This window comes from Prionailurus bengalensis, chromosome X (genome assembly GCF_016509475.1).
Source record: "Prionailurus bengalensis isolate Pbe53 chromosome X, Fcat_Pben_1.1_paternal_pri, whole genome shotgun sequence".
In the NCBI taxonomy this organism is placed as follows: domain Eukaryota; kingdom Metazoa; phylum Chordata; class Mammalia; order Carnivora; family Felidae; genus Prionailurus; species Prionailurus bengalensis.
Genome location: NC_057361.1, coordinates 107731022 through 107755553, shown reverse-complemented (window position 1 = coordinate 107755553; position 24532 = coordinate 107731022). Strand labels below are relative to the sequence as shown.

The 24532-nt window shown below is 41.7% G+C and overlaps 1 protein-coding gene across 3 annotated transcripts in view; it reads right to left on the bottom strand.

Moving 5' to 3' along the window:
- Positions 1-5402: 5402 nt before the first annotated feature.
- Positions 5403-24532, bottom strand: part of OCRL (OCRL inositol polyphosphate-5-phosphatase) — a 50212-nt gene continuing 31082 nt past the window's right edge. For 2 of the 3 annotated variants that reach the window (XM_043571624.1, XM_043571626.1), the window contains exons 16-24: positions 22834-22944; positions 22008-22173; positions 21508-21743; positions 13983-14006; positions 11047-11163; positions 10063-10147; positions 9314-9441; positions 8082-8193; positions 5403-7861 (exon numbers count right to left, since the gene is read on the bottom strand). In XM_043571624.1, coding sequence (XP_043427559.1) covers positions 7740-7861; positions 8082-8193; positions 9314-9441; positions 10063-10147; positions 11047-11163; positions 13983-14006; positions 21508-21743; positions 22008-22173; positions 22834-22944 — 1101 coding nt within the window. In that variant the 3' untranslated portion in view covers positions 5403-7739. The remainder of the gene's footprint in view (positions 7862-8081; positions 8194-9313; positions 9442-10062; positions 10148-11046; positions 11164-13982; positions 14007-21507; positions 21744-22007; positions 22174-22833; positions 22945-24532) is intronic. The other variant, XM_043571627.1, reaches the window with a different exon arrangement.

Sequence of the window (24532 nt, the reverse complement as noted above, 5' to 3'; positions counted from 1 at the left end):
CAGGTTGGCAACAACACTTTTTTGTGTGTGGTGTGTTAATATAGTGGAACAAGGGGAAGGTTCTAAGAGTTCACAGGAAGCAAGAGTTGTGAGGAAAAGCTTTCTGGAGCCAGTGACATTTGGGTTTGATAGGGTTTGGACAGGTGGAGTGGTAGTGGCCAAAGAGTTCCAGGTGGCTTACACAGACTGAGCCAAAGTGGAGTGTATGTGAGTTTAGGGAAGGCGAGGGCATGACAAGGTCAAGAGTGGGAGGTTTGGCCAGAGAGGTTGGCAGGAGAGACGAAAGAGAGCTTTAATACCGGGCTGAAGAACTGGGACTCTGCAGTAAGTGGAGGCTTGGGACTATGAGGGGTTTTGATTAGGGGAGTGTCATCAAAGTAATGCACTGGGAAGATTAGTCTGGCAGTGATGTGTGTAGAATAGACTGAAAGGGAGCTGAAAAATCAGTTAGAAAGGGATTAAACAGGATACACCAGGCCAGAAGTAATGAGGGTTTGAATTTGCTGGTGGGATGTGGGAAGTGCGCAGAGGAAAGGAGGGGCCAGATGGACAAGACTATGAACAACCTGACCTTGGACTCCCTTCCGAGACTATCCCATCACACCTTTTCTCCCCTCCTCTCCCTCTTCTTCCTTCCTTCCCTCTTTTCTCTTTCCCTCCCTCTTCTTTTTCTTTCTTCTTTTCTTCCTACTTCTTCTTGAAAAATATTATGTATGTCTTACAATGACCAGTTTTGCTCATTTTGGTTTCCTTTAGAACCTTGCATAGTGGCCTACACTTAGCAAGTGCTCTGTAAATATTTGTTGAATTGCAGTTGGTGACTAATTCGAAGTGGGACAGGGGCCAAAAATAACCAAAGCTTTAAGCCTGGCTGATGGGAGAGAGTAGGATGCCAGGAGAAGCTGCTCAAAGTCAGGTTAATTTGAGCTTCTGGAAGGTCATCCAGCTGACTTGAAATTTTGGGATGTAGCTTGAAGAGAGATTTCAAGGAACATCCCACTTTCATTCACACTCCAGCTGGGGAGATAGTGGCTATATTTAAGAGCACCAATTATGGTCTGGGGTCATATTCTGGTCTGCCACTAGCCCAGTACCAAGTAGTCTCTCTGAGCCTGTTTTATCCACCTATGAAAGGGGGATAAAGTAGTACTTAATAAAGTGGTTATCAAGGGTGAATGTGAGGTTAAATGTATTAGTACAGCACCTGGGGTAAATGATAGCTGTAGTTGTTAGTGACTATCACTGTTATTAAAGTCAGAGGGAGCATAAATCATGTCATTACCAAGTAAAGCCATTCATAGCTTCCTGTTGCACACACAGAATAAAAGGCAGCCTCCTTCTCCAGGCTCCACAGGCCCTGACCACTTCCTGTCCAGCACCCCCATCACCACCCCACTGTGTTCTCCCTGTCTGTCCCCTGAACACAGCAAGCTGCTTTGCTGCCTTAAGGCCTTTGCATTTGCTCTTTTCTTCCCCTGGAATGTTCTTTGCCAGATATTGTATGGCTGGCTTTTTTTTTTTTGGAAGGGGGGGGACATATATACTGTATAATCATCATTCAAATCAGGATTTGGGATCTTTTGTCTTCCTGAAATTTAGGTCTTAGCAGACATCACCTCCTCAAAGCAACCTTCCCTGACCAAGTCCACTTGCCATGCCCTCTGGCACATCATCCTTTATTCTTTGCAGAGCATCTGTCATACTAATTACCTTGTGCACTATTTCTATGTCTGCTTTCCCCATCCCGCCCCACCCTCCTAGTGAAAGCACCGTGGTTTCTATAGCCTCAGCACCTTGAGAGGCACCTGGCATGCAGGAGGCCTCAATAAATACGTATTGAATGAATGGTTGATCAATATTGAAGACGCGAGGAGGGTGGTGATGAATGATGGGAACAAGCCCAATCAGGGTGGAAAGAGAAGGGCTCAAAGCACAGTGGAAGTTAGCCTAGGCAAGGAGGAAGACCACTTATTTCTGACAGGTGGGAAGGGGGAGGGATGAGCTATAGACATTTTGATTTGCAGAGCAGGGCTCTGAGATGGCTGCTTCAGCTAACTGCTTTGACATTTGCATAAAGTAAAGGATGTGGCCACCTGCTGAGAGCTGAAGGGCTGAGGAAGAGAGGTCTGGGCCTTGAGGCCAGTGGAAGGTTTTAGAATTATACTAGTTGCCAATTATTTAGTGCTTATGCCTGAGGCACTGCTCCCAGCCCTTGAAACATACTAGCCAATGCCATCTCATGATGATCCTATGAGGGAAGATACTATTATTACTTCCATTTTAAGATGTGGTAACTGAGGCCCAGAGAGGTCAGTGAACTTTTGCCCAAGATCAGACATCTAGAAGTGGCAGAGCTAGGATTTGAACCAGGCAATGTAGCTGTTGGAGCCTATGCAAAGAACCAAAGCAATCTCCTGCCTCTTAGTTCCTGAAGCACCAAGTCTAGGAAGGGTCTGTAAGAGATGAAGAGGAGGACTGTGGAATAAATGATATATGGCAGGCCTAGGAGCAGTCGCCAATGCTATGCCAGGAAGCCCAGGAATGGGAGCAAACAAACAAAAAACCAACCCCCCCCAAAAAAAACCATGAATGGGATGGAGGTGTATGGGGTGGTGGTAACTTTGAGTTAGGCATGGTAAAGGTAGAAACTGAGCTATCCTAAAGTGCACAAGAGAGGTGGTTTCTGAGTAGGAGAAAACAGCATGTGCAAAGGCCCTGAGGTGGAAAAGAGCTTAGCTAATTGGGGGTAGTCAGTGTCAGAGCACAGTGGTGGGGACAGGGGAGGGTTACTGGTGAGCATTCAAACATTGTAAGGTGGGGTGTAGGTACTAGTATTTTGTAAAAACCCTAGGTTATGTGGCCAGGGTTGAGAACCACTGATTTAGACCAGCTTCCAGGTGACACTCATTTGGGGACTACACTTTGAGAAACATGCCCTAGATGATTCTAATGAGCAGCCAGGGTTGAGAACCATGCATCTAAATTGAAGATGGGGAATTGAATGGCACAAAACCATGGCTTCAAAGTGTGATGGAGGAAGAGGAAAGCCCCTCTTCTCCACACAGGAGCTAGGGGATGGGAGTAGCTTCCACAAGACAGAAATGAGGGAGAAGGTAGGTAGCACTGACTGGGTAAGAATCAATGTAGGTAAGAGCAGCAAAGGTACAAACTAGAGGTGGGGGGATTTATCCACAAAGCAGAAGGAAGAGAAAGAAGGGCTAGGAACCAGGCACCCAGGGCAGGGAACGGCAGCATAGGAAAGAGCAAAAGGAGGCTAATGGGGGGAAGGGCAGAACAGCAGGTGTGGCTCCTGAGGCTCAACAACAGCCAGGTGTATATGCTGGTGACCGCAGCTCCGCAGCTTGTTATTCATCCTTTCATTTACACCTCACCCCTACTCCCAAAAAATCTGCAGCAAAAGGCTTAAATACAGACGTATAGAAGGTGGCACCGTGGTGTGTCTGTGGTGGGGGGGGGGAGGAGGGCAACGGAGTAGGCCGACATGGGGTCTGATTATACCTAGTTGACAAGGTTAACATCAAATGAAAGCCATAAAGCCTTTGGCAGTGCGGTAGAGTCAGTGAAATATAGTCGAGAGCTAGGGAAGCAGGACATAAGTTGACATCTACACAACACCTGCTGCACGCCAGGTACTGTGGTTGCCACTTTCTTTCTCATTTAATAACGCAGGGCCTGGTAGGCCATGTAAAGTTTGGACTTTCTTCTAATTAGACTGCGAAGTCACTGAAGTTTTTAAGAGAGAAGTGAGGAGATGTAGTTAGGTCGTCAAAGATCAGTACTACACCTGTTCAATTTTATAGGCCAGGAAACTACAGGTTAGCCAGTCTGGGGTCACATGAGGAAGTGTCTGAATCTAGATTAAAGATCAGGCCTCTCTGAGATAAAGCAATGTGACAAAATGTTAACAGGTGATGAGTTAAGGGTATAGGGTATTCATTGTATCCTTTTGACTTTTCTGTATGTCTGAAAGATTTTGTAATAAAAAGTTGGGGAAAAAAAAGAGGTCTGGGGTGCCTGGGTGGCTCAGTCAGTTAAGCATCTGACTCTTGATTTCAGCTCAGGTCATGATCTCATGGTTCATGAGTTCGAGCCCATTGGGATCCTCATTGACAGCGCAGAGCCTGCTTGGGATTCTGTCTCTCCCCCTCTCTTTGCCCCTCTCCTGTTTGTGCTCTCTCTCAAAATAAATAAAGTGAAACAAAAAGAACTAGGTCTAACATCAAAGCTTAAACTCTTTTTTACCCACTATGCATTACTGTGTCACTAATCTAAGTAACCCTGATTCCCTCATTGTCCCCTCTGAGCCTGATTCTGCCCGTTGTAACAATGAGACTGGGTTAGATCACCATTAAGGTTCTCTCCCTAATACTCAGTAATCCCGCTGTGGCAGTGTCTAGCTTTAAATCATTAGGCTACACCAAGAGCCAGGTCACCAGCTTGTCCTGTGGTCTGAAAGAGCCTAATGGTTCTCCTGTAACAGCATCCAGGGATGCAGTTTGTAACCTCGGGAAAGAGGTGTGCACTCGGCCATATCGCCTGCTGCTGTGTCAACACTGCTGGGTGTCAGTCTCCATCCACTGGGGGGAAATCACTCTCAAAAGGAAACATCTTCTTCTGCCAAGGCTTTGGGTGGGGCTAAGAAAACTGTTCGTGACAACACTGAATCAGCACATTCATCAGCGTCAAGCTCATAGTCAAAGGGAACTGGAAGAGGGCCCTGGTTATGAAAGCTCCAGCTGAGGCCTCTTCAGCCTCAAAGGGAATGGAACCAGAATGGGCAAAGTCATAATGGAGATCGGCAGGGGAATAAAAGGCAGCATGATCAAATTAGGGGTTTCCTCCTAAAGTATTAGAGTTCAGAGTAGAGCTCCCTCAGAAGTACTTAATTTATGGACTTCATCCCCCCCGAGAGGTAATAAAGCTTCAAAATGGGTTTTCAAAAGTTGCAAAATGACTTTTGTGAAAACAGGCTCTTTGTAGGAACATGTCTAAACCGCTGAGGCTATTTTGGCAAGGACAACTGGGTTCTCCCAAAATGTGTATGTTGGGGTTTGTCAGATTTCTGGGGCTGGAGTGATCATGGATCTGACCCAGTGTGATATTTACATGCATAAACAATGAACATCCTTTTTGGTAATTGTGTTATTTTGTTGCCTGAATCCCTGGAGTTAAAATAAGAATCCTGGGTTGGCCTCTGGAAGCACTGTGACTTTATTAGCCTCAGAAAATAACGTGGCTTCTTCTCCCCTCCAGGGGCAAACATACCGAGCATTCTTCTATTTCTGTGTAAGACAGGAAATAACAGTACAGTCATAGCTGTGAGGACTGCAGTCAAGTAGGATCCAGTGACCATAAGCCCCCGTTTACCAAGATCACACTGATTTTTCACACAACATATATTTATTCAGAAAAACATTTGCAATAAATTATAATAAAAAAGATGACACAAAATACAGAATCCCACTAGCAGCTTTGCTTAGTGACCAAGACATTTTTGAGAAATATAACAATTACAGAATAAGAATCAGAAAACAGTGAAAGGGAAACTAATGCAATGTCACCATATAGGTTCGAGCCATTTCTTCCCTAAAACAATAGAGGTGGAGTCCTTCTCTACCAGTTGAATCTGAACTCCTTACTTCAGGAGCTATGAAATAAATAGCACATTAGAGTTACTTAGGAATCAGAGGTTGGCGTGCTGGAGTAGGCACAGTAGGGAGGCAGATTTCTTCCGTCTACTCTATTTCTGTCTCCCCTACCTAGAGATTGTCTCAAACACTTAATGCAGTGTACATCCCAGGGCCAGAGCTGGAAAAACGTAGAGGCACTAAACAAATTTAGTGCATCTGCCTGCCTTATGAGGAAAGAGTTAGGATGCTGCCTACACCCCCCACCAACCACATCCTTGATCACCCAAAGGTCCCAGGTTGGCAATATACTAGACAATGTGTCCTGTCTTTGTGTAACGACCTTGCCCCAGATTCTATAATCTGCCTCTATGATCACCTTCTGGCCTAGTGGAGATGGCAAAAGCATTCTGCCTATAATCTTCTATTAACTAAGTTCAATACCTAGCCTCCGACCTATCAGATCTGCAGCTGTTTGGCACAGAGAACTTAACTCCTAGTTCTATAACTCCCTATCAAGAAAGGATTTAACCAGTATATCACAGGATACATACCTTTTCTTCCCCACAGAACTCAACTTACAAGAGATGGGGGGAACTGAAGAACCATTCAGCAGTGGTGTTTCCCCTGGCTTTCTCCTTCAATGTGCTAGAAGAGTCAGGAGTCAATGCCCAAGACCAGACACAAAGCCTATACATTAGGCTCCTTGGATTTAATGTTAACAGCCAAGAATGAGTTAACTCAGGGTGGTTTTAATCAAAGAAAACCAGGAAGAAGCCAACTGCATCAGGTAGTTTTGCAGTTAGTGGCTGATGGCTGGTTTGCCAACCAACACAGAATAATTAAACAACAACAACAACAACAATGCTCCCCACAGAGCTTGAGTGAATGAAATGCTCAGAGGGTTGTCTTGGGTGGGAGAGAAAGGGGCTTCATTGGTCCCACTGCATAGTCTCTTTTACATAACACTGGATAAGGTGACTAGAAACCATGGGGAGCTGGTCATAGAGCCCAGAACCAGCCTTGACGGGAGAGGGGGCAACATCTACTCCCTGGTATTTCAGAAGACCAGAGAGGGGGTTCTAAGGGTTATCCACAACAGCCTTGCTGAAGGAAGGAGCAGTATCGCTGGAGAGGCCCACCTGAGATACAGACTGCCTTTTTGACTGTGATGCAAGCATTGCTCTGGAGATGGATGTGTAAGTGGGGAACAGGTCCCACAGACAAACCAGGATGAGTGCTCATGTACAATTTGAATAAAAACAGAAAAGGGATGGTAGAAAGCAGGACCTGTCAAACATGAATATTCTCACTCTTGAAACGCTCAAAGTGCTTCCACTCTGATTGTGATTCTCTCACATCAATGGGATGGCATCTCTGACAGTCCCTAAAGTTCTGCTACTCAATGTGGTTGGAGACAAGAGAATACGGTTCCACCTAGTGTTGATCCATGACAAGGACAATGTTACAGAGACATACAGATGCCACTGTAGTAGAAATGCACAAATGCATGTCACAACCACATGTAGACAGTTAACTCACTGTTGGGGACACCCGAGGAGTCACTAGCTTTACCCAGACTTCCTTTGACGTAATAGTACTAGTGGAGTGGAGTGCAAAGAGGTGATATGGGAGGGGGCCGGGCAAAAGTGCTTTAGACGAAGGACTACAGACTAGTCTGAGCTAGAGCACGTAGTACTTGCAGACCTAGAATGGGAACATTTCAGAATCTAGGCCTAGGGTGCTAAGGACAATCATGATAGCTGGCAGGAGGGCAACAAACACATCCCAGATAAAGGAGTGTAGATATAGATCTCTTGCCTTATAAAGAGAGAACACAAAAACACCAAAATATGGTACCTTTGGCTTGGCAATGTGAGTCTAAAAGTATTTTGCTGTGCAGGATATGGTAAGGGAGGGATTAGGAAACTCTTTTCCTTTTGCACTAGAAACAACTTTTTCATGCCAACAGCCTCAAAATTCTGCAACTGCCCCTTCCTGTGGCATGACTTTTCAAACCATTCTGAAATACTTAGTGCCCGAGACCTTCCGCCTCTAGAACCTTGGAGAGTAGTAAGAGGTAAAGGCTTATTAGTCTTCATCGCTCTCAAGAAACCCCAGAAGGAACTGGATAGCACGTTGACGGTCACTTGGAGTCTGTCTTGCCATGAGGTTGGGTGGAGGCCTTAGGAGAAGACTAGTGAAGAGAGTAGCTAGAGGGTGAGAGAAAGGAAAGGTAAAACCCTTTGTCAGACACAACCTAAGCAAAGCCTCAGAGACAGGAAGTGGGGGGCCAGGGGACAAGGGCAATGGGAGGGAAGTAACTGCTATGTGCCTGGACGTGAAGGAAGGAACACACTGTGTACACCATACACAGACTGTCCCGACCAGCCTACCCCCACTCACGTTGCCATTCTTATGAAGCACTCTTACCGATCATGTTTTCGCTGACATTGTTGTATTTAGAGAATTTTAAGAGTTCTCGAAGGAATGCCATCAAGTAATGGAAAACATTTCTATGGCATCTTGGAAGCTGGGAAATCACCTGTTTTTTTTTTAAAAAAAAGGGGGGGGGGGAAGGGTGGGCAGTGAGAACAGGTGAAGGAAGGGAGTAAGAAGAGCTTACAGCTGCCACAGAAGTAGTTTATAATCCAACCTATACAGAACCCCATTCATCTGTCACAACTTTCCTTTATTCACTCATGACTAACAGAGTACCTGCAAATAATAACTTCCAAGTCAGAAAGGTCATCCTGTTTGGCCTGTGTATACACTCAATGACCAGGCTACGTGGTCATCACACAGTCACACGCACACCCCACCTCACAAGAAGGTTGGTATTAATCTGGTCTTCTCCCATCTCCTCAGACACGCATCCATGGCATCTGCCAAGCTGAATGGTTTTCTCTGTAATGTCATTTAGCATGGATGGGAGCTCCTCCCAATACTCACTAGCCTGATTGAGAAGTATTCTCAGCTACTGTGCATCAAAATTATTTCAAGATTAAAAACAAACACCAAGGGGGTGCCTGGCTGGCTCAGTTGGCAGAGTGTGTGACTCTTGATCTCAGGATTGTGGGTTTGAGCCCCACGTTGTGTGTAGCCCCACACTGTCTACAGAGACGACTTAAAAATAAAATCTTAAAAAAAACACCAAGAAGACAAAAAGAAGAAAGGCTCACAAGTATCACCGACCATTCCTGGTAATGTCAGCCAGAATTCAGCTTCATAAACAATCTTCTGCCAACATAGAGGTATCCACCCTACTCAGTAGGCCAACTAGAAAAGTGTGGCAACTATAATAGGAAATAATACAACCTAAAATTTAAGAGTCCTAACTCTCGGGGCACCTGGGTGGCGCAGTTGGTTAAGTGTCCGACTTAAGCTCAGGTCATGATCTCACAGTTCATGAGTTCAAGCCCTGTGTCGGGCTCTGTGCTGACAGCTCAGAGCCCAGAGCCTGCTTCGATTCTGTGTCTCCCTCTCTCTCTGCCCCTCCCCCGCTCATAAATAAATAAGTCCCAACTCTTGAAGCTGGTGTTCTGCCATGAATAACAGATCCAGACCTATCTTACCACATAGCTAGCTACATGCCTGGCTTTGCTAGATTGATTTCTCCATGGGGGAACTTACCCCAGGCACATCCTCAGAGCAGTAAAACTCACCTGTCGACAGTTTTGGGGATCCTGAGCAGAGTCAAGGCATCGCTGATACAGCTCATAACAGATGACGGGTTCTGGCAGGGCCTCCAGGAAAATGAGCAGTGCTTCAGCCACAGAGTGATTACTGCCAGCTGTATCAACTTAAGTCAAGGGAAAGAGGCTCTAGGAAAAAGGCCACACAGAGACCTGATTTGCTTCCTTCCTCCAATCCCCTCAGGGACAGTTTCCTTCCTGTTATTCAGGGCACATTGATCCTAACTGGGGTTTGATATTTTATTGGTCCAGGTATGCTGCAGCTGAGTTGTTACAGAATTGATCAAAGACTCTTGGGAGGTTTGGCTCAACTTGAGAGTCAGGGGAATGTGGCATGCAGAATGATGTTCACACTTGATCAGTCCTTGAAACTAGTCCCCAGTGTTTCCCATTCTCTTTTATGTCCTAGTGACAACATACATAGTGGCAGGAGTGATCAAAAGCCTGAAGCAGAACAGTACCAGTGCTGTGGGTCTTATGCTCCATGTTTATTAAAAGTTGTTGTTACCTACCCCTTTATTCCTTTCAGTAAGAGTCTGATACAGAGAGAAGTCAAAAGTTCCTGAAAGGAATTGAAAAACAACTGCAGACTTGATGATTACCTTATAATAGATGACAGAGAGAAAGTACAGATGGAAACACAAAAATCAAATGTAGGAGGGAAGAAAAGTTTGGTCAAGAATTCATCCAGCTTCCTAAGCCTTTGTCAAAAAGGATACGGATTGTCTCGGGAATGCTAGTATCCAGACAATCAATGATCTGCTGTAACTCCTCCTGCATTCCAGGGGTTTGGAACAGATCCTCCTACCAAAGACATGACAATAAATGGAACAAGGCAAGATAATCAGCCCTAAGGATCTGAAATCCATCCAGGGATCAAGAGAGTGACAATGCAAATGGAAGTGTAATGTGCATACTCGTGATTAGGAATGGAGGTGTGACAATGGCATCTTTTCCCTTTATCATCTGTATAATCCGTGTGAAATTTTACTTCAAACCAGAAAATGATCTCCACAGGTTTTAGCTTATACCTGATATGGCAGAGGACTAGATGGCTACAGTGGGAGACCAGATGTTTCCACTTCTAGCTTTCTGACAAGTAGAAGGCAGAGTCCAAACAGCTGAACCACAGTTAAATACTGAACTTAGGGAATGCTAGGGCAGCAGTAAATGGCATGCCCATACCAAACCTTGCTTTTGAGTTCTATTACACTTCAGTAGGTAAAAAAAAATGTTTTCCTTCAATTTAGTCCCAAGAAATTTCTCTTTTTGGGTGGTTGGCTTGGGGGTAGCTAATATTTTAGATAGGGTTAAAAAATGAAAATCAAATTCAAGAAATGGGCTTGAAATATTAGAAGTATAGAAATGGGCTTTGGACTTTAAAATCTGCAATGCCTATGTGAGATGGGAAACATGCATTATAGACCGAGGTACACAGTGGTCCAGGGGAAATTGTGTGTAGCCAGGAGACAGGCATGCTCAGTTTGGGCCTGGCTCCACCATTACACTTACACTGTGGTCTTAACTAAATCACTTAGTTTGTATGCTTCCATTGTCATATCTGTAAATACGGATACTTCCATCTGCCCAGACGATCTGACAGTGCTATTCTGTGAAGGTAGCTTGCAAAAGTTACAAGCACAATACCAACAGGAGGTATCACACACCTTCCAAAGTTGTAGGGTAGGCCCATAGTCACTTACCTGGTGGCAGGCATATTTGAACAAGTGATCTACCAGAAGCCAGATCTCCTTGGGGACCTGAAGGGGTCTCTCACTGGCACCTTCATCCAAGGGAACCATCTGCAGAAGGGATTTCTCCTAATAGATGAAAAAGGAAGAGAATCAAAGCGGTCTCAATAAAAACATGTATGTAACTTGATGTCCTCCAGATTCTGCTTATGTAAGTACAATTTCATCTTCATCTCTTAAGATTTTTCATTTTTTCTCACTGGGGTCACTCCTGGTCAGAAGGCACTTGATACTGATTCCCACAGTTAAAGAATCTCGTTTTCTAGATGCTTAACAGGTAAGCATTCCATTTGGGTTCATTATGTTTATCACTGGATGCACTGTGTGTGGTAAATCCTCTCAAGGGTGACACGGAGAGCCAGCGCTGTAGCAGTACAGTCATGGCAGAGTGCACATACCAACTGAGACTTGTGGGCCAATAAATTACAATGGTCAACACAGTACTTTGGAAGAGCAGCATCTACTTAGGTTTTTGGTGACTTAACTTCTGATTCTTTCAGGTCTTACCACAAAATTACAGTTTTCATTGCTGATTTAAATGAGGCTCTCTGGTCCACAGAAATTAAAGACAATTCTCCACATTACACCTACATTCATGAATATTTCAGCCTCAATAGAAGGTCTAATCTTAAGGCACTAAACTCATAGCCCAAAAATAGTAAACCGAATACAGCATACCAAGAGCCAAAAATACTGTGAAAAGTTCCAGGTTTGAGTCCAGAAGTTATTCTTTATATTAATAACTCAGCAGATTTCTCAAGGCTGTGACCCCTTTCACTTTTCTACTTTCTATTAGATTCTCCTGAAAGAATCTAAGAGAAAAACCCAAAAGTGACAACTAAACCTGAACTTGGAAATGGCTGGGGACATAAACTCAGTTATCTTGTGTTTATATAGTCAAATATAAATTATATCAAAAAGGTGTTTGAAATAGATTAAGTCCTTGAGGGCAGCCTTCAGAAAAATTCTAGTGGAGAAAACAGTAACCAATTCTTTGCATCTTCCCCCCTTCTCCAGCTTGAGGTTATAAATTGTGTACTTTCAACTTTAGGAAATTCTGTAAATTCTAGCCCAACCCCAGCCATGTTGCTTTATGGGAAAGAAAAGCATTTTACGACTTCCAAAGACTGCGTACACTAGAGCAGAGATGAGGGCTCTGCTTAACACTATGTTCTTCAACCAGCACTGCTGACGTTTTAAAGCTGTTTTACCTTTCTAAGAGAATGAGGAAGAGAAAAGAGCATGACAGTTGGTTACCATTTAAAATCTATTTTCTTCACATCCATTTTGCCTTCTTTCTTTCTTTCTCTTTCTTTCTTTCTTTCTTTCTTTCTTTCTTTCTTTCTTTCTTTCTTTCTTTCTTTCTTTCTTCTCTCTCTCTCTCTCTTTCCTTTCTTCCTTCCTTCCTTCCTTCCTTCCTTCCTTCCCTCCCTCCCTGGGAGTCTATCACTTGATATTCATGCTCCCTGTGGCTGCCAGAACTTTATCAGGGGCTCATCCACTAACTTCTTTCTAGTTGCAAGTATTAAATCCAGGTATCCACATGGTATCTGAATCAAAACACTGTCCATAATGCACTCTGCTCATTTTCTGAACCAAATGCAACACATGTACAGATTTAGCAGATGCCTCCAAACTTACCATATATAAATTATTCAGCACTGATTCATGTACTTTTTAAAAAATCTGACATCCAACTGGTGCTTTTCCTGTACTAAGGCATTAAGGCGACACAAGGCACTGTCCGCGATGAAAAGACAACATGGCCTGCTATTAACAAGGAAAGGCCGGGAAGCAGAACTGTCTCAACCCTTAGTGGTTTAAAAAGGTTAATAAAATGTCAGTAGGTTATATACATCATCCACTATCCATTTTCAAATTCATGCGTGATAACATGAAATGTCAGACGTGTGTCTCTGAAGTCTAGAGAAAGATCATGCACAAGAAATAGTACTTTCTCAAAAGTCCACAAATTATCCTGATAACTTTAATTTTCAAAGGGAAATAAAGCACACTTTGAAACCTTAGCGCTAATAATTAATGCAGAAAAACAGTACACCATTTCCACCATCAAAATGCATTAAAATCCATCAAATGGGGAGATGGTGTTAGATGCTGTGTGACACCGCTTTAAGAATGGTTTTCAACCCCACATTTCTCTATGTGATAGCCCTGTGTGGAGCCAGACAACCTCCAGCTTGAAGATAGAAGTGGCAAAGCACTACAGGAGCCCTTTACTAGGTTCCTTGACTGAGTATTCAGGAGATGTGGGTTCTAGTGCCCTCTGCCCCACACCCCTGATACCAGGAGCAGTATGACTTTAGTGAGTTTTTCAACCTTGGGCCTTGGTTGTCTTATCTATTAGAATGGGGAAAAGTACCCTGTCTGAAGGCAGAGAGCTACACCAGATGATCCCTCATGGTCTTGTTCAGCTCTATAATTCTATTCTACACTCTTTCTTAACCATATAACTGCATTCTTTCGGTAATTAATGACTACTGTCACCAACCACAAATCACTCTTAATACAACACAAATCCACTTCTGTTTTTATTATCATTGGAAATGGAGGACAGCTGAATGGTACCCTGCTCCACCTCATGAGCTTTCACATATATCAAGACAGCTCTTTAGTTACTTCTCATTTTAAAAATACAAATTTGGAAACTTGACTCCTATTGCTTTTATGTACTGGGTCTCAACGACCACCAGTGCAGTAAATATCTTTTCTATACTTCAGACACACTTAAAAACAGCTGGCAGGACTTTGGTGGATTCTCATGGAATCAGAGGTCTCTGATATGGGAAAGATTAGGGACAAATTCCAGGGACCACAGTTAAGTGTTAATTAAGCACAGGAAGCACATAACCACCAATGGATTGTATTACCTTTTCTAGGAAGCTGTCTTCTTCCTGAGAGCAGAGCAGGAAAAGATAGTCATTGACAGACAGAAATCAGAATTAATTTACAGAATTAGAAACAGATCAGTATTATTAGAACTCACTATCTTGCTAGATATATACTTTAAACAGCTTTAAATTTTTCAAATAAATCATTATTGTTGAAAATGGAGTTATGTTCTCTCTACATGCAAAGTTCTCTATTATACATATTAAACGTTCATGTGGTTTATTGAGATTATCACTCAAGAAACATACATGTGCAGTTCTAGACTTTTGTGTCCTTTGGCAGCTTCCAGCTGACCTGGCCAAATGCCCAGTGATGGCTCCTTTCCACATGCTGCCTGAAGGCAGGCCCTGCTGCTATACTATGCGGCTTCCTAAGTCATCCTAATGCCACTCGATGCACGAATTTGGTTGTGAGTCTGACAGTGGCCATTCAGAAGGAGACAATTGGCTTCTCCCCTCTCCCTGCCATTCCTTTCACCCTAAGCAGTATCCCACACTCTTTTCCCTCGCCATGTACCTACTCCCCTCCTCAAAGGCCCCTAAACTCCCCAAATATGGAGGTCCCTCTGAAATGTAAATTTATTTCATTTCAGACCTTTGTGGACCAGAAGACCCATAATTATCCCTATTGTGATTTCTTGTATGATATAAGAGAAAAAAGAGAAGCAAGGGAGAGGGAAGAAGGTTAATTGGCTCTGTCTTCTGTGCTCTTATTATAATCCAATAACAAGAGCAACAATAACTACTGCCACCACTTAGGGAGCACCTGCCATGTACTGGAAACTGTAAAGTACTTGTATACAATGTCATTTAGTCTGCACAAGTGTGCACAGTAGATATTATTCCCATTTTACAGATGGGGAAACTGAGGCTCTACCAGGTTAAATTATTTGCCCAAGGTCATACTATTAGGTATTAAGTGGCAGGTACAGGATTAGAACTCAGGTCTGACTGACTCTACAGTCATTACCACTATTGTCCCCTAGACAACTCAAAAAATACAATCTAGCTGCTTTCTGGGCAGAGAGGCAAGGCAGGGCAAGGCTGTGAAAAAGACAGTGAGAAACAAAGCACCATGGTTAGTGGAGACAGTACAGAAACTAGTGGTAGACAGTCATGGGTAAAATCTTTGTTCTGCCTCCTATTAATTTTGTACAGACCTTAGGCAAGTTACTAAACTTTATAAAGCCTCAGTTTCTTCATCTCCAAAACAGGGATAATGATATTTACTTTGTAGGACAAGGAAACAGCCTAAAATCCAGGCATGTTGGGACACTGCTGGTGCAGTATGCCAGCACCTCCCCACCAACTCCCAGCTAGAATCCTGCCAACGCTGCCACAGGCCACCAAGAACCTGAGTATAAATCACACGTCTCTTGTCTGATAGTAAAAGGGGGAGTCCCGATCTTACTACGAGAGATGTGCAGGAGGCTGGAGGTGGGGGAGTGTGTGCTCCCTGATGTTCCAAATAGAATGCTAAATACATTTCCCCCAAATGACTTTTATATATATGGTGGATAGGTTTTTTAGTATTATCAGATACATTATGGATTAAACAGGCTCTTATAGGTTTACCTAGACTTTTAAATACCACATATAAATCGAGCTAAAAATAATCAGAGTAATATTGTCTTATGAAGTATGCAGTATTAATAGTATTGTAATTACTTTATTTTTTTAATTTAAAAGTTAAATTCTGAATGCCAAACATCTAATTTAACACAATTTTGGAGCACAACCTTTCTTTAAATTTAGGACTACTTATTAAGAAATAGAACTAGCCTAACAGACTTCTCTATTTTTCCTCCCATGAATACATGCCACATGATACGATAAGTAAAACTAGGCAGAGTTTTTATACACTAACCTGTCAAACCAGGTCCTCAAAGCAGTTTTCTTTGAGCAGTGCAAGGCATGCCTTTGGGGGGTGCAGTGGGGGGTGGATGAGAAAGGAGGCTACACAGAAGGGAATGACATGGTCCCTGATTTGGGTATGCAATTGATTTGGGGTAAGAAATCCCAGAATTTATAGCCTGATATTGTTATAATTCACAGATAGGAGTTCTCAATAAACGGTTAATATGAAAAACAAGCAAAGGGGTTCAAAAGAAGGAGATGGCTTTAGGCTGGGGCTGTCAGGGGACTTTTCACAATGGAGATGGGACCTAACTAGCCCTTAAAAGATTCATAGGATTTTATTTACATTTTTTTTCAACGTTTATTTATTTTTGGGACAGAGAGAGACAGAGCATGAACGGGGGAGGGGCAGACAGAGAGGGAGACACAGAATCGGAAACAGGCTCCAGGCTCTGAGCCATCAGCCCAGAGCCCGACACGGGGCTCGAACTCACGGACCGTGAGATCGTGACCTGGCTGAAGTCGGACGCTTAACCGACTGCGCCACCCAGGCGCCCCAAGATTCATAGGATTTTAAAGAGTAGAGATGGGGTGAGGACACTACAAGTGGAAGGGGCAAAAATAAGCAAAGATTCAGAGAAGGTAAATCCCAAGGTGGGTGTAGGGAAAAGTTGGTCATCTGTTCTGCAGACAGCATGGGAGGATGTTGAGAAAAATAGTGGGAAATAAGTATGAAAAGGAATGTTAAAGTCAGACTTTTGGTGAACTTGAATGACAGGTAAAGCAATTTGGATTGTATTTAGTAGGCATGGGCAGGCCACGGACTACCTTTAAGCAAGGAAGTGATAGGCCCCAAAGCTGTATTATAGAAAGATTAGTCTGACAGCCCTGAAGAGGAAAAATGAATGAGCAGCGATAGAGGCAAAAGGGATTGTTAAGAGGTTATCAAGGTAGATCAAAAAGGAGCGAGTAAACACTTTAACTAATTATGGGAAAACTATATATTTTTTTAAAATAAATAGATAAAAGAGAAAATTCTGAAAGAAGAATCAAAAGGACTTTGATTAGATATTGGTGGGGCAGCACATTTATACTGAGAGTTTACCTCTCTGGCTACAGGCATATAGTAGATGTAAATAACTTATTTCAACACTAGGCTCAATTCTGCAAACAGAAACACTACTTAGCCTCCACTGATAAACAGCATACTCCTAAGGTAGTTCTAAGGTTGCTTATAATCACTTAGTTCAACTGACCTGTCCTCTCTCTACAAAAGGCTATGCATTGATTACATTTAAAATGTTTTAATGTTTATTCATTTTTGATTGAGAGAGAGAATGAGAATGAGTGGGGGAGGGGCAGAGAGGGAGAGAGAGACACAAAATCCGAAGCAGGCTCCAGGCTCTGAGCTATCAGCACAGAGACCGACGTGGGGCTCAAACTCATGAGCAGTAAGATCACGACCTGAGCTGAAGTCAGACAGCCACCTAGGTGCCCCTGCATTGATTACATTTAAAAAGGAAACCTAATTCAGATTCCCTAGTGGGGCAACATTGGCATGCTACAAATGCACTGCAAATCATTCTTCACTCCAACACTCATCCCTAGAGGAATTTTGCCAGTAGTAAATGTAGCTAAGATAATGTTAAAGAGTCATTTAGAGGCAGATTCAAATTTAAAAATAAATAGCAAATGGGTGCCTGGGTGGCTCAGTCCATTAAGCGCCCGACTTTTGATTTCAGTTCAGGTCATCATCTCATGGTTCATGAGTTCAAGCCCTACGTCGTGCTCTGCACTGACAGCACAGACCCTACTTGGGATTCTCGCTCTCCCTCTCTCTGCCCCTCCCTTGCTTATGCGTTCTCTCAAAAATAAACTTTAACAATAAAAAAGAAAAGAAAATAAAAACCAGAAAACTGAATGTATATCGAAGTTCTAGAAAGGATTAATTAAAATGAAATATAAAAAGGAGAAACACAAACCATACACCTAACAGGATAAGAAATGAGTGGTTGATCAGTAAGACGAAGTAAACACCTAATGAAAAGATCACTGGGGATGAACTAATCACCAAACCATTATTCTTATTATTTCAACTTTGATATTGTTCTAATAAACATGTCCCCAAGAAAATATAGTCTGTCCATTCATCCTTCAACATTTTTTGTCTCCGTATCTATGAGAAAACCTTTAACCATATCTGGCAAGTTCAAACCTGGTCTGTCCATTAGCCCACTCTATAAGCAAGACCAAGCTGTTCCTCCAAATATGTCAATTTACAACCTCATACTACCCATAAAAGTCTTGTGATAGTTGTAGATGCCCTCTGCTCCAGCATAAACTCATCTGTTGACTTCAAGACTTTCTATTCCCTGCTCCCAACCTACCTAACCAGCCTCACATACTCTTTTCTTTAATCTTCACTCTTCCCAGGGATATCTCTTTTTTTAAGTTTATTTATCTATTTTGAGAGAGAAAGAGAGAGAGAGAGAGAGAGAGAGAGAGAGCGAGCATACACATGCACAAATGCGGGAAGGGCAGAGAGAGAGAATCCCAAGCAGGCTCTGTACTGTCAGCACAGAGCCTAACTCAGGGCTTGACCTCACCAACTGTGAGATCATGACCTAAGCTGAAATCAAGAGTTGGATGATTACCTTATTGAGCCACCCAGGTGCCCCTTCCCAGGGAAATCTTATAATTTTTCATATGTGGTCTTTTTGCTTTCACCTTTTTTTAAAAGTAGGCTCAATGCTCTGCATGGAGCCCAACATGGGGCTTGAACCCATGACCCTGAGATCAAGACCTGAGCTGAGATCATGAGTTGGATGCTTAACTGACTGAGCCACCTAGGTGCCTCTGCTTTTACCTTCTAGCATTTATCCATGATGTCCCTTACATCTGGGAGACATGCTCACCCAATAATGTTAATACATATTTCTTGAATACTTGGACTTAACTCAAAATACTTGTATCATGAACCCCAAATCACTTTTCTAGTCAATTTTATTCTTATGTGCTGAACTTGTTTCTAGTTATGTTAATGTTACATGAATCAAATATGCATTAAAGCCAAAATAAGCTGGTTCTGAGATTGATTTTTATAGAAATTAGCTGGTTAATCAATAAGCTTTTATAACATATAAGGCTTGAGCAAACAGCACAGGAAAGGAATCTATTGTTAATACAAATTACAAGCTCCACAAGTCTCATTACAAATGCCTTTCCAAAATATTGACTTACCAAATACACTGGACATTAACCAGTAAAAGTAGCTAATGTTTAGAGTATCTCTAACCAAATTCCCTATTAACCTTGATTTATAATTTAGCCATATTGTATATATAAGTAAACTTTCATCACCACTAAATTTCAGGAACCTACATAGACTCCATAATATTTTGTATTCAATGTGTAATGAATAAATATTGATGATTATATGCTAGTTAATAAACTAGAAAATTTTATCTTTATTCTGGAAAAGAATAAAGATAATTACAAACAAATTTTCCTCTGTCTGTCATTTGTGCTAATTCCAACTATTCTAGTAGTGGCAAATTCACTATCATTGAGAAGGGCAAGAAGAATGAAAAGGGTTTATGCCAGTATTTCATTCCACATTTGGTGGGAAGAGGGTATGGCACAAGAATCTTTCTGAAACAGTACAAGGAAACTCAACATAGGCACTGAACTCATTTCTGGTTTCACCAAAATTTTACAGTAAATAATACAATAGAAGATAATGGGTATCATTATTAATAGCATCATCTGATAGGATGTGAAATATCATGTTTGTCTTGGAACAAATATAAACAAATACAAGAAAGCATTGCAGAAGGTCAAAATCAAATCAAAATACAGTGGGAAGATATTACAAATGGGGTACAGATAATTTTAGACTTCAGCTCAGGTCATGATCTCATGTTTCGTGTGTTCAAGCCCCGCATCGGGTTTTGCGCTGACAGCTCAGAGCCTGGAGACTACATTGGATTCTGTGTCTCCCTCGCTCTCTGCCCCTCCCCTGCTCATGCTCTCTCTCTCTCAAAAATAAATAAACATTTTTAAAAATTTTTCAAAAAAGAGAGGCAGAGTAAGGTGTTCACCAGTGAAGTGACATATCACTACTTAATTTCAGATGTTACAGCAAAAAAAAAAAAACAACAAGAACAAAAAAACAAAAAACAAAAAAAAATGCCTATTTTATGTAAGGCATGTGGGGGTTCATTGTACTGTCCTTCCCATTTTTCTGTACATCTGCCACTTTCATAATTAAACGTTGGGAAAAAGAAAGCTGGGAAATGATATTTAGGATGGAAGGAAGGGGGCAGGGAAAAAATGGGAAACTTCATTTAGAATATATCCTAAACAATAAAATACGAAATTGGAAAGACAGAATATGGTGGTAAAAAGAAAAAAACAATATCATAAAAAAATAAGAGAATGTAAGGACGTAAATTTCTGAAGAAAATGGTTCTCTCTCAAACAGAGGTAATATACCCAGTTATGAGGGCTCTAGGGAAACAAGTATAATTCCAAGAAAGAATGCTGGGACTGGACTCAAGTGTTTTAATCTGCCATCTGAGTCACAGCTAAAACAATTCCATGGCAACAGAACAGATCACACAGGCCAGCAGTCTGCCCGCTGGTCTAGCCCTCCTTGCTAGATGATAACATCACTGCTCTGGTGAGGCTAAAGAACATCAACATGAATACTAATAGTAGTGATAAAGTATGGCTGCCACATCACCTCATTTTTCTTGGTAAAAGACCAAAAGCATGCTTTTACAGCCCAAAGAGGTCTGCACACAAATCCGGCAATATTTTTATTTAGAAGAAAAGTTCTTAACAGGATGAACTTGTTACTACATCAATTTACATTATGGAAGGTAGTAAGCATTTCCTATATAAGAACACTGCTATTATAGTTTGGTGTCAGGGAAGGGAAATCCTACTGCTTCCCTTTCTTGAGTCCCATTAAACATGCAGCAAACTTCAGTGTACATTATAATCATGTGGGATGCTGATAAAATGCAGGTTCCTAAGCCCTGCACACCGAGACTGTCCTTCCATTGCCAGAGGTGAACGGAGGGAAGAATCTGTACTTGTTCAAGGACCCCCAGGGATTCTGAGGTTCATTTACAGGTCTGGGCTGCAACATGCAGCCAAGTTTGGGATTAGATATGATGATACAAGTAAGGAATTACCAAACTGGGAATGAGAAAGTCTGGGGGACAGATTCGTTGCTAACTTATTCCACTTTGGGAAAGTTATTGTCTCATGCCTCAGTTTTCTCATGTGTTTAATGATAATACTGCCCCCCCCCCAACTTACTGGACCTCACACACATGCTAATTTATACAAAAGTAACTTAAATTATGAAGAGCATAACAAATAAGCATTAGATCTTTAAGAAGGGAGTCTTTAATCTAATTCAGTGAACACAGTATTATATATTCCTGACAAGAGCCAATTACAGATTACTCTCTCTTTTTTGAGACTTAATCTAATGAAAGTAGTGCTAAAGTGACATTATCACTTGACAATTCCCCCAACCCCAGCAAAAGAGAAAGCCTAGCGAAAATGAGGACATCACTTAAGTATTGTGAAAATTATATCTAGAGGAGGTTCTGTGTCTTAGGATGTTTCTTACCAAGTCTATGAGTTTGGTTACAGGCACTTCTCGGATTGGTCTTTTCATTCGGCACAAAGCCTCTAAGGATGTACCAAAGCAACTTGGGAGGTAATTTCCACTAATGGTCAAGAAGTAATCTTTGCCTCGATCCAGGTGAAGGACTAGAATATCTTCAATCTTATCTTCCCCTGAGTTCAGAATGGTCACAGAGTCTTTGCTGACATACACATCAAGGGAAATGTCCACGGTCTCATCTGAAATATAAGAAATGACACATGGTAACAGAAACTTATGGTGGAAAAGTGAAAGGAGATGAAAACCAACAGAAGAAGCGTCCTCTAAAAAGTCATCAGGTGATGAAGGAGAGACTAGACACACAAAAGAGATCTCCCCAATATAATGACAGTAAAGGTAAGAGACATGTGGTTAGAAAACATGAAGTTAAACAGAGGGAGGGGGTGGAAACCAGGGGGAGAGGATGCATTGCAAGCAGAGACAATGGTAAAGGGACAACTCACTTGGCTCCAAGTAGCCCTCAAAAGGTTCAGCCCGAAGCCATGGTTTGCAGTACTGGCTGTCATTAAGTTTAGGGATGAAAGAAAAATGGCAGGGAACCTGTCCATTGTTGCTGATCTGGAACTTCTCCTTTTGTAGTTGCCGAAACTTCACATTCTCAAACACAAACTGGGGAATAACAGACAGACACAAACATGCATCACTAGTAGGGGAAGTCAGTCAGTTGGATTATTCCATAGGGAATATGAATAAAGAATAAGGTAATTATTATTGACCAGGTGTACAACTATTGTCTGTACGCCTTCACTGACTGAGCTGGCTGTATGCCACGTCCTCTCATTTGTTATTCTACTCACACCAGCAGAAGAGGAATTAGGCAGCTCTTGCTACTTCTCTGGACTACTCTGATTATTCCTGAGATCCTAAGAGGATAACCCAACCTTGGGTCAGGACATTCATCCCATGACCAAATCCTGGTTCCTGAGATATGAATTAACCAGCAGCTCTGAAATACTAAGTAAGAAAAGCTAACATCTGAGGGCTTACTTTGTGCTGGGCACAGTTTTAAGAGCTTCACATGTACTAACTCATGTAATCCTCACAACCACCCCTTTAACCAGAAAAGGAAAGTGTGGCTCTGAGAGAGTTAGACATGCGCCTCTGGTCATACATCTACTAAATGACAGTGCTGGAATCAGCATGGAGGCAGTTTGACTTCAACACACATGGTTTTCACCACTTTGTTGTGTTGCCTTCTCTAACAAACATGCTTTCCCCTGCACTGACCACGATGGGCAGTGCATGGGGAAGCCATGTATTTTTGCTCACCTCCCTCCTGCTGAGCTCCAAGGAAGGAAGGAAGTCATTTTCCATTCTGTCCATGATGCGTACAATATCTTCAAACACTTTCCGATACCTCCGTTCATCTACAACCTTCACCTGAAAGAAAGTAAACCCTCTTTTTCAGTCTTACATGCTCCTAGCTCATCTTCTTTTGAGATTACCTAACAATTTAAAAGGCGTTGTTACAGCAATCATTTAAAATAAAATGTGGTGCAAACAACATCTTCAAACACTTTCTGAAATATCACTCCATCCACAACTTTTACCTCAAAGAAAACAGATCCTTATTTTAGTCTTGTGTGCTTTCAGCTTGAATCTCTAAGAGTCTAACAATTTTTTAAACATCACTAAAACAAATATAAATTAAACTAAGCATTTCAGCACTACACACTTTATGGTAAAGGTAAGGTTAATTGGTTAACTTCCTGGAAAAGTTAAACCTCTGTGCTAAAAAGCTTGGCAGTAAAAAAAAAATAATAAATAAATAAATAAATAAATAAACAAACAAATAAATAAATAAAAAGCTTGGCAGTAATATTTGGGAAGAATATTTTCTTGCTCCATTGTTATTTGGTGTTGGGGGAAATATGACAATTATGGTAAAAATTATTTCCTGCATTGCACAAATTAAGTGTCAAAACATACCTACTACTGTTTCTAACAATGATCACAAAGCACTGAAACAGCAGAAAAATGATTAAAGCATTTAATTCTATCAGCTGCTATGCGCAATGCCAAGAATCATAATGTCAGTGCATTATATCATTATATAATGATAAAGGTACATTAGTAAACAGATCCTATGGTTATTTTAGAGAAGAGCCAATACAAAATGCCCTAGATTAGGGTAAAAAAAGCATGACAAACAAATCATCTTGACTAATAGATCAAAAAATTTTCCCATCTGACACAGCGCTTTCAGCTTCCTGAAATAGCTTCGGGTTTTTTTCACTATTAAACTTCATACAAATCAATGCCAAAAATGAACATAATTAACATAGCATTTTAACTTATTGAGGTTGCAGCTTCTTTTTAGAAAGAAAACTTCACAGATTCCATGTTGAGGGAAAAAAAGGACTGATACATGTAGCAGAGGTTGTAAATCAAATATGGAAAATAAAAGCATCAAAGCTGAGCCAAAGATCTCAACGACTGGGAAGGTTTTTACATGTCTAAGCCATAACTCTTAGAGAACTGAGGCCCAAGCAATCGCTAGTGTCACCAGGGTCCATAGTATAGTGTTAAGAGAAATTTTATATATTTTTAATATTTTTATAAAATTTTGCAACTTCTTATTTCATAAAGTATTTTATGTGTGTCATCTTTTCACAACAACCAGCCAGGCTACCAAAGGAAGGATTATTCTTCTGATCCTTGAGAATATCAAGATACAAAAAGATCAGCTAAATTGCTCACTGCCACAGTTGTATCCACAATTGTATCCAATTGTTGTATCTGGACCTCTAGTGTAAGATCCTTTCCAAAATACCAGGTACGCAACAGGATTAATTCACGTAGGTCTTAAAAAATGCAGATGCCTTGGCCTACTGCATTTTTTAAAAAGATCTCTAGGCAATTTCTCTGTCCACCAAAGTCTGAGAACCAATGCAACAGATCCCACTACCAAGTACAGGGGTGAAAACCATATGTCAGCTAGCCCACAGCAAGTCTTCTGAAGTTAATT